Source organism: Sardina pilchardus, chromosome 11 (genome assembly GCF_963854185.1).
Source record: "Sardina pilchardus chromosome 11, fSarPil1.1, whole genome shotgun sequence".
NCBI classification, from domain to species: Eukaryota; Metazoa; Chordata; class Actinopteri; order Clupeiformes; family Clupeidae; genus Sardina; species Sardina pilchardus.
Window position 1 is genome coordinate 11,457,823 of NC_085004.1, and position 11,504 is coordinate 11,469,326.

The 11,504-nt window shown below is 41.4% G+C and overlaps 1 protein-coding gene across 1 annotated transcript in view; it reads left to right on the forward strand.

Moving 5' to 3' along the window:
• The window catches only part of LOC134096184 (uncharacterized), a 1,589-nt gene extending 285 nt beyond the window's left edge, over positions 1-1,304 (forward strand). The window contains exons 2-3 of the mRNA XM_062549933.1: positions 378-710; positions 1,066-1,304. Coding sequence (XP_062405917.1) covers positions 378-710; positions 1,066-1,304 — 572 coding nt within the window. The remainder of the gene's footprint in view (positions 1-377; positions 711-1,065) is intronic.
• The last annotated feature ends 10,200 nt before the right edge of the window (positions 1,305-11,504 follow it).

Sequence of the window (11,504 nt, forward strand, 5' to 3'; positions counted from 1 at the left end):
GTGCAACAATGTATAACTCTGTTCAGGATAACAGACATATTCTGAGAAGAGCTCTTGTGGAGGTTTCAGAGAAATTCCAGCTACAGTTGAGTGGTAATATAAAGACTAAACTTTGGCCCCAGCCGTGGCGCGACTGGCTGGGGCACCTGCACCGCATGCCGGCGACCCGGGTTCGATTCCCTTTTCGATGGTCCTTTCCGGATCCCACCCCAGTTCTCTCTCCCGCTCACTTCCTGTCATACTCTACTGTCCAGTCCAATTAAAAGCATAAAAAGCCCCCCAAAAATAATCTTTAAAAAACAAAAAGGCTAAACTTTGTGTAGATCAGGCCTCACCACTGCAGCACTGCAGTTAAACCACATCTGTGTCACCTGCAGGTCTGGAGTCCATCTGCAATGCCACTGAAAGCATATGTTTTGGGGCTCTAGGAGGACCTGTGTATCTGAGGCTGATGACAAACGCCAGCGGACATGATCTCGCTGTATATCGTGGAGATACGGTTGTTTTCAACTTCAGAAATTCTAGATCTGTGTTCTACAAAGAGAGCAACACCACACCAGTCCTCCAGAGGTGGCAATTTGTTCCTGATAACGGTACCCTGATTATAAACCCTGCAGAGAGGAGAGACGCAGGAACATACAGAGCTGAAGTCTATGAGCAATCAACAGGAAAGGGAGCTGGATATTATACAGTACAACTGATCATGGAAGGTACATCACACAATTGTATTTCATGTTATGCATTACTAACTGTGTTTACCACAGCAATTTAATAATTTAACAAGAAATAACACAAAAACTGTCCTTGGCCAGAAATAGTAAATAGATCATTTACTAATTATGACAATTCAATTAATGAACACATTTAAAAGGGCTCACTTACCAAGAACAAAATATTAATTGTGTCTATAGATTAATTACTGATAAGAATTAATGTTGAACAATGCTTTATAGGCTAAGTGGTGAAAAAACATTATAGCTAATAGCTTACAAATGCTTAACTACTATTACCATGAGGAAGCATGCCATGTTTGTTATGAGCTCTCTCATCTCTCCTCCCTTCCAGCTCCAGTCTCTGATGTGGGTCTGTCAATCAGGAGTATGAAGTGCTCCTCCAATGGGGACAGTCTTCAGTTCAGCTGGTCTCTGGATGGGAGGCCTGTGGGGGAAGCCGATGCTGATCTCAGTTCAGATAACCAGACTATCCTGCTGAAGGGGGATGCGACTGGAGAACTCACTTGTACCGCCTCAAACCACGTCAGCAGAGCAAACACCACCATCACAAAGCAGCTCTGCTCTGGTTAGTTACTGTCTGAACTTCAATTACGCTTCTGTAATAATATTGAAGCTTATTTATTCATGTGGTGATATCTGTCAACAGTTATAACAGACTCGTAACAGCAATATAACTCATGACACATTGGGGTGCGTTTCCCAAAACCATAGTTGCTACTATGTTAGCAACTTAGTTGGTTGGCAATGGGAAATTGCATTGCAACCAACAAAGTTGCTAACTTAGCTAGGATCCATGGTTTTGGGAAACACAATCCAGCACAGCACTTACCTGTACTGTCCTTCCCACCTGTGTCCACAGATCCCGCCCCTGTGCAGTGCCTCTGCCCAGGTGAGTGTGATGGCCCTTATAATACCCCGCTACTGCCCCCCACCCAAGTGAAGGGCTACTGCTACAGACACTGCAGTTTCCCCACCCCTGTATCTACTAGTGCACACACACACACACACACACACACACACACACACAGCTTTTGTATCAATAATCTTCTGCCTGCAGGTATTTCTCCAGTGTTCATCAGCGTGTGGCTGGCAGAGATCATCATCCTCACATCACTGCTGGTGGGAGGGTATTACTTTTACTTAAGAAACAGGAGATCACACACCTCAGGTCAGAATATACACACCTTCATTTTCTACTAGTTCTACACTAGAAAGAGTGAAGCAGTTTACAATGAAAAAAAAAAAATTTTTTAGTAAAGATCAAATTTGGTAGAAAGACAGCTAATCTACTGTATTGACTGTTCTGATTAAAGCTCAGTTTACAGTGAGAGAGGTGTCTGCTCTCTACTAATGTGTCTCTTCTCCCTCAGATGAGCGTAAAGACCAGAAAGTGGAGCTCCCTCCAACCTCTACGAGTCACAGGAGGAGGAGGGCATCAGAGGAGGTGCAGATGCAGTGACTCCATAGAGGATCCAGCAAAAGAAAAGCTGTTATTTTCGGTGGCGCGAACATCTCCTATAGGCTACCTATTAAATGAATAGAAGTGAATTTGGGGAGTGAATTAGAACTAGCCACCCATTCATTTTAGAGCTGAGATTATCTGCCCAAATCCGAACTGCGGGTTACGGATCTCGAGATCCAACAACACCGGTGTTGGGTCAACATTTTTCATCCTTCCCCTCCCGTCGGGTCAGGCTCCTAATCACAGAACGCAAATGCCTCCGTTTTACAATAGCCTATAGGCTAAATAATATTTCTAAGTAGCATAAAAAATGAAATATGAAAAAGTTGAAAGTCAAGTTTGCTTAAGGTTTGTTCAAGAACTCTTCCAGAGTTTTTATCTCAAACAACACAAATCAACACAAATAAATGAACAGATAACTTAAACGTGCTGTATGTCATAATGAAACAACCACAGACTGTGCATCAACAACATGGTCTGACAAATTTATGACCAAACGATTTGATTTGTGCACGAAGCGCCATCTAGCTATGATTATGTGTAAGTAACAGCCTCCCAGTCTGAGGACTGAGCGGTCTTTTGACCGCCTTAGCCGCGCTTTAAGTAGGCCTAGTTCACACCAGCACGGCGCTTAGTAGCCTAGGTCGTCAAAGCGGTCAAATGACCGGGGCGCGGCACTTAGGTATAAGTGGGTCAGAACGGCACGGCGCTTCTAGTGTTAAAGAGTACTTACAGTAACTGTTCTAAAATCAGATTTCTCGATTCCGCCAATCATAATCAAGGACCAGAACTATCTGTTTTACATAGGGTTATTTTACTGATACTGTTCACAGAGTCCTGACCTCAACCCAATAGAACACCTTTGATATGAATTAGAGCAGAGACTGAGCCAGTCTCCTTGTCCAACATCAGTGTGTGACCACAATGCGCTTCTGGAAGAATAGTAAAAAAAACGATGTTTAGTTAAATAATAAAAAAAATAATTTATTTGTATAATTTCATATATTTGGACACGAGTTTACTTTATATTATTAACATATTTACATATTTTACACATTTAAAATAAATAGCCGGAATCTCTATGTTTCTTCTGTTAGAACAGCATCATTACTGCATAGTGTGCCACAATACATGTTCAGATCCAATAACATCTGAAAATAAACTAATTTTGGTAAGATTGTTGTGATTATTTGCAAGATATAGGCCTAATATGTTATTAGTAACAAGGTTGCGCGGACATAGACACATAGCAAATAAAACATTTGTGGTGGAAAAGGTAGGCTACCGTTGATGGCTGAGCTTGACAAATCATATAATTTAGTAGTTTATTACCCATATTTCTTAAATATTCAACATACCATGTTAAAATTGAAGATTTATTTTTAAGAAGTGTACGTACATGCCAAAATGTCCTAATTATGGAATGTCCCATATATAGCCATGGAGCTTGTAGTATCATCATCACACCCACGTCACACACTTCACCAGTGCCGAGAGAAGGAGGGATGTGAGAGGAAGTTTCAGCCAGACCACAAATTCTGAGACAGAACTGCACACACTTGGCTATATGTCATCATTGTAAGCTTCTGTCTGCAGATGCTTCTCCAGTGTTCATTAGTGTTTGTGTGGCAGAGATTGCTGTCCTCACTTAAGAAACACACTCTAGAATACACATCATACAACTTTAATGTCTTCTATTTTCTACATAAGACACAACAATAACACACTACAGGTCAGTATGTCTTCAAATCATGTTAGCATACTTCCGACTGTAAATTGTAGTGAGTTAATGAGTTGCTAAGATAATAGTGGGAGTAGCAGGAGTTGTTCCTTTGTCCTGCATTTGATTTATTTGAAGATGAAGAATAACGGCCACTACGGTGTCCTGAGATATGGAGCTACATTGGATGAGATGAAGGAAAATGACTCCTGGATACTTTAGGCGAAAACAAGAACCTGTTGAGAGTCCAATCAGGGGATATCACTGAACACAAAAATATAAAAGATTGATTAAAAGTCATGTCCATTGTTACGGCCTGGCTCAAATGCCATGAACAGAACAAGTATTTATTTTTATTTTACATATTTATTTTACAAAACGAATCAAACCAGCAAAAATATCCATGTCACTATGAAGTGTGTGAGTGCGATATGGACGGAGAGGTGAAATGTGTGGATGCGAAAACAAACAGTCAAAGAAAAACTAGATGATCCAAAAACCCCAAGGAGGCCAAAAAGCAGCATCCTCGCAACTTCAACGGCAGGGTAACTCCCGTGCCCTTATTCACACGCCCATGCTGCCAATACCTGCAATGACACAGATTACCAGCAGAAAACCAAGCAGGGACATCACGTCACACCATTTGTGTGAACTCAGGCTAAAGGGGAAATCCAAAGCTTACAGGTGCTTCTCAAGCAGCCTTTATACGTCCTCCCTCGCTCCTCGGGCCTCGATCCTCACTGATCTACAGAAAGAATGATGGGGCGGCAACAATAGGATAGTCTATTCTTTCTTCTATCTTTCTTTATGTAGATCAGTGAGGATCGAGGCCCGAGGAGCGAGGGAGGACGTATAAACGCTGCATGAGAAGCACCCTATGTCTGTAATGTGTTGAGTCCTGTTTCACTTCTCTTGTGAAAGCCACTTTTAAATTGGTCACACATAAATAGCCAAACGTGTTAAATAGGCGTGTGTGGAACTCATATGAAAAGCTGACCTCATTCAGCTGATTTCTATTCAGAGTTCAGTCCAAGCAGTACCTACTCCAGTACATTCATCTCACATCACCTCTGTACTTTCACCTCCTGGACCTGGACCTCCATCCCTCTGCACAGACATGCAGGCTGTTCAGCTGCTCTTGCTGATGGCTGGAGCCTCCAAAGGTAAGCAGCTTTACAACTACGGCAAAGGCTGCGTTTGGTAGGAGATGTGTGTTGTGGTTGGCTAACTACAGCTTTAGTGGCACAATGTATAACTTTGTTCAGGATAACAGACATTTTCTGAGAACAGCTCTTGTGGAGGTTTCAGAGATCATCGACTCTAAGCATCTTGGGTACGTGTCCTCATAGCTGTCTCATCCTTTACATCAAAGTGTTTAGCAGGAATGTGTCTTCCTTCATTACAGCTTATAGCTTGTAAAATTAAACAGGTGAAGATAGAGCTACAGTAAGTGTAGGAGCAGATAATTCTGCATCATTAAGGCATTAGGGCCAGATCTGTGCAGCATTAGGGCCAGTTCTGTGCAGCATCAGGGCCAGATCACACATCGTTATCAGAGTTTATTGAAACAAAATGGGGAATTACAGGTATATCCAGTGCCAATGTAAAGGAACTTTGTGTAGATCAGGCCTCATCACTGCAGCACTGCAGTTAAACCACATCTGTGTCTCTTGCAGGTCTGGAGTCCATCTGCAATGCCACTGAAAGCGTATGTTTTGGGGCTCTGGGAGGACCAGTGTATCTGATGCTGATGACGAACGCCAGCGGACGTTATGTCAAGCTGCATCGTGGAGAGAGGATTGTTTTTAACTCCAGAAAATCTAAATCCATGTTCTACAACGAAAACAACACCACACCGGTCCTCCAGAGGTGGCAATTTGTTCCTGATAACGGGACCCTGATTATAAACCCTGCCGAGAGGAGAGACGCAGGAACATACAGAGCTGAAGTCCATGAGCGTTCAACAGGGAGAAAAGTTGGAGGTTATACAGTACAGTTGATCATGGAAGGTACATCACTCAATTGTCTCTTATGCGTTACCAGCAGTATTTACCAAGCAAATGTAAAAAACAACAGAAACAAGCATATTTTCTGGGTTGAGCATGTGAGTATACATGGGTGTTCTACTGTCTCTGGCCAGACATAGTTAATTAATAATTTACTAATTATGAAAATTAAATTAATAAACACGTTTAAAAGGGCTTACTTACTAAGAAGTATGAAGAATAACATTCACAACTGTGTTTACAGATAGATTTCTGCTGAGAATTTTTGCCACCAATGCTTGATTAATTATGAAAAAAACATTAGCTAGTTTACAAATGCTGAACGATTGCTTTGTAGTATGTAGTGGTTATAAAGTGCAAGCAAAAATATAAGTGTGTCGTCTAGCGCGAGGAAACGTATGTCATGTTTGTCATGAGAGATTCTAGCCCATGATGTCATGAGACGGCCGGATTTTAAGGGTTAGCCTCAGCCAGTTACAGTAGCATCTATGTTGACAGACAGAAATGGCACCCCATGCATTCTCACTTCAAGACACATTTTTACTAACACAATAATGGGAATTACCAAGCAGTGTAGCTCTACTGTGAGATTTTATCCCATTTTAAACTTAATAAATAACTGCCAATGCAGATATTGTGGCAGGCCTCAATTTAATATTGATCTAACAATCTCTTTCAGTCATATTAGAGGTTTATAAGTTATTCAGGACACTGATCTCTCTCGTCTCTCCTCCCTTCCAGCTCCAGTGTCTGATGTGGGTCTGTCAATCAGGAGTATGAAGTGCTCCTCCAACGGGGACAGTCTTCAGTTCAGCTGGTCTCTGGATGGGAGGCCTGTGGGTGAAGCCGATGCTGATCTCAGTTCAGATAACCAGACTATCCTGCTGAAGGGGGATGCGACTGGAGAACTCACTTGTACCGCCTCAAACCACGTCAGCAGAGCCAACACCACCATCACAAAGCAGCTCTGCTCTGGTCAGTCACTGTCTGAACTTCAATTACGCTTCTTAAATAATATTGAAACGTATTTATTCATGTGGTGAATGGTGATATCTGTCATATAACTGTTATAACAGACTCGTAACAGCAATATGAGTCACACTGGGGTGCGTCAACCAAAACCATGCTAACCTGTTAGCAATTTAGTTGGTTGGCAATGGAAAATTGCATTGCAACTAACATTGCTAACTTAGTAGTTAGGATATATGGTTTTGGTAAACACGCCCCAGCACAGCACTTACCTGCACTGTCCTTCCCACCTGTGTCCACAGATCCCGCCCCCGTGCAGAGCCTCTGCCCAGGTGAGTGTGATGGCTGTTGATTTTACCTGAATTAAATGCTGAAATCCACACCATGTGGAATGAAGGGGTCACTCCCACTGGCCACGCAGGTCCTCCAGTATTCAGCTGAGCTACGTGTGAGCAGTTCAGGGAGAGAGACGGCTCCCCAGTGGGTCTACGCAATACGCAGGACTGCAAGTATACCCACTGAAAAAGCATCACAATCTCAGTATAGCCACTTAAAATAGGCAAGGATACGTAATAATATTTTGGGTTGATCACATGTCTACCCACTACAGCTACTACATCACAGTATAGCCTCTACAGCTAATATAACTACCACTCCGGCTCCTCACACACACTCTAAGCCAGGTCCCTATCCATTCAGCTACAGAGGGCTGATAGAATCCATTCCTTCATAGCCATTGGCCACCACATACAGTATGCAGACCAGTGCCCATATAAAGCTGTTGATCAGACCTTTGTCTCTAAAGCAGCTCTAGTAGCCGCTGTGCTGCAAATGCACTGTGACACCACCTCTTTATCATTGTCAGGATCTGGTCCAGTTTGAGCCGACTTTTGCCACCCTGGTGGCCATTTTTGTATTTTGTCCTGTGCTTTCACCAGTGGCGATTCTAGAGATTTGTAACAAGGGTGGCCCTGGGGCACTGGTTAATTCAAGGGTGGCATCTAGATAAACAGAAACAGGCTCAAGTTGTTAAATTAGCACACATGCATGAGTAAAACCATGCACCAAACACCATACTCATAAATTGAAGGACAAAGAAGGACAAAGACCATAGTCTCACATCAAATGTCTTTGTAATTGGATAAAATGTTAAATACAGTTTTTGAACAAAACCCGTTCAGTTATTAGCCCATTTGAGCAAAAGTGGAAGTGTGAAATGTTTTTTTTGCCAGTGGTTCTAGCTGGTCTGGTTTTGGAACCCATCATTTCACATGTTCATAAAATTGTGACCAACTACAGTATACAGTATTTAGTGTTCAGGCCAACGAATAAGGTTAGGTAGGGTAGCTTGGTATAAGACACGCAAAGTGCCTGGCCTACTTGTTTGGAAAATGCAGATGTTTGGCATTACATTTGTGAAGTCTTTAACTGCTGATGTTACCTTTCAAAGTACTACTCGACAGGTTTGTCTTTGACAGGGGTGTGTTGTTTCCATGTGGTATTTTAGTTGGGATGGTTTTATGCTCTCATGTGCACTCCACACACAGAGGTTTCTGTCTTATTTTGTCCTCAATTTAAGTGAATCCATATTCTATCTTACTTCAAGTATTAAGGGTTGTAGCCAACTTGTGTTTCACATGATATCTTAAAATATGCACACTTTTATAAAAATTAGCTCCCTAACATTATATCTAACATGACCTGTCACATAAACATTGTCTATGTCCATGCCATTGCAATGATTGACATAGGCTACGAATAAAGTTTATCAAAATAATGGGCCAATGTTAGATCTGATCAGGTAGCATTTTAAATTAGTGATCTTTCATTTCTTTTTAGCTACAAGCTCCACGACCCATCACTCAGATCAGTACCAACCACAACCCACTTTTGGATTCCGACCAACCAGTTAAGAAACACTGGCCTAAGCTATGTAAACTTTCCACAAATTACATTAGGGCAGTAGACTATTTACAATATAACATACAACATACTCAGTGTCGGCTGAGGTAGAATATGCAGATATAAAAATTTGCATGACGTGATTCCACAGTCGCAATACTGGGTTTTGTGTGTGTGTGATAGAATAAATGGGCACTGGCAGATGCAATAAGTTGAATTTCGCTGCTATAGAAGATCGTTGAAGACCAGTAACCACTCGGCGAGTTGCACATTTTTACATTTAGGGGTGTTTTAAGGACAGAATCATCCATAGCGAGCAATGCTGAAGCCATACAGAGAACATTCTAAAGCAACCAAATTGCAGCAACAGGACCAATCTTTGAGATTTCGGTGTCAACCACTCGTTGGCATCCTATGCAAACAGAAAACGGGCTTAAAGTGTAAAATACCGAACTATGCCTTTAATATGCTTCTGCAGGTATTTTTCCAGTGTTCATCAGCGTGTGGCTGGCAGAGATCATCATCCTCACATCACTGCTGGTGGGAGGGTATTACCTTTACTTAAGAAACAGGAGATCACACACTTCAGGTCAGAAGATATTACACTTCTGCATTTTCTATCAGCTCTGCGCTAGTGAAGTTTAGAATAAAAATGAATTGTTTTAAGATAAAAGGATCAAATAGAAAAACTCAGTTATGTACTTCCGTCTGCTTGTGTACTTGTACTGTATATATTCACAGTCCCCCTAATTATATTAGTACCTGCAGTGAGAGAGGTGTCTGCTCTCTAATGTGCCTCTTCTCCCTCAGATGAGCGTAATGACCAGGAAGTGGAGCTCACACTAACCTCCACGAGAGGACGCCAGAGGAGGTGCAAATGCAGTGACTGATTATACAACAGAACTCACGTTGCTTATTACTTCTCTAAAACTGTTGCTATATATACCTGGCAAAGTTTCACAAAGTGAAGACTCAGCAACGAGAAGTATAATAATTTATTTATGGATAATCAATCTTCCGCCAAGAAATATGTTTATTCTATTGGAATGATTGCAAAGAGAGGCAAGACGCAGCAACTCTAACTATCTTTTCAAGTTAGAACAAAATGCGGCATTGGACGTGATTCAGCCAATCACAAACAAGGACCGGAACTATCAGTTATCAAATGTAATGTAACAATTCCACAGAGTTCAACTCGACTTTTATTATTTGTTTTGTGCGTCTTGCCTGAATAAAGAAAAATGGAAGTCCTCTGAATTACCATACTAACTACACTATGCAACCACCATGGGGGGAAAAGACAATAGAGACATAAGACATATGAAGTCCCAGTATGCATATCAAATCTTTACCAGCATAATCTCTATTCACACAAATCACCCAATATATAGGTTTACAGTACACCCATATACATTACACAACATACATGTACACTACCATACATCTACCCCTGTATGCCCCCCCCTCTCTCTCTCTCTCTCTCTCTCTCTCTCTCTCTCTCTCACACACACACACACACACACACACACACACACACACACACATAATATAGTGAAACATCCTAATCCACAACCAGACTCACAAACACAAAAGGTTCCCCATCAAAGCCACGTTATGGCACGGCACGTATCTCACACTATCACTTATGGAGACAGGCAGCATGTTTCATGACACAGCATGGAGGCAGCTTTGGCATGAGGAAAAGGAGCTCACACAGATGTTTCAGATGCTTTAACTACTGTCAGTAGGCCTACATCTGATTTCAAAGCTACACAAACCAGCTCTACACTGTAAAACAGTCCATGGCTGAAAAAAACATTCAATTCACCACACGCCTCTGCCACTTAAAGACTCCTATTTGTTTCTACTGATAAAGAACCAAAATCAGTAAAATTACCATCTGTGTCTAACATCTTTTCAGATACAAACACTTAATGTTATTCCAATTATTTACATTTGGGTAAGGTAAGAGATTGTACTTTTTTTAATGCACTGTTTATTGTGTGTGTGTGTGTGTGTGTGTTGAGGAAATTGTTGAGGAAAAGACAGTGGGTCTTTAATAAATTACCCAGACTTATAATCCGAATATAAGATTCAGGAAGATGATCCAGTGCAAGATGTAACTTGTAGGTTACTCACACACACACACACACACACACACACACACACACACTCACACACACATCACAGTCCCTCTCACACCCTCGAGTTTCGTGAGAACTTCATCCAACTGGAACATGTGAAACCAGTTAGAGTTGCCCTGCAACATTGCTCACCTACAGCAAACACAATGAAACAGTTATGCACGTACAACACCATACCTATCCCAACTGATCAACAGCACACAATGGCAGAGACTTTTCTCCACTTTATAGGCCTACCACTTGGCAAGTTCAGTTGTGGCTATGTATGAGCAACTATGATCTAACTGGCAGGTCAACATTGATCTGTTGACTGTTTGCAGGTTTATGGCATGTCTCATAAGCAGTCAAAGTTCTTGCTTTCAAACACTGTCAACAGAGTCAGTGTTAATGAAGGAAAATATTAAATAGACATATTTGAGATAGATATAAAAGGTTAGCAAAGTGGTTATAGTATAATAATTATTAGTAGTTTATGAAGTATTTTATTGTGATACATGTCATGGCTACTGTATTTAGTAGTTTATTTTGATACACTTCTTTTGTTACACTGTGATACACAAATTAGAG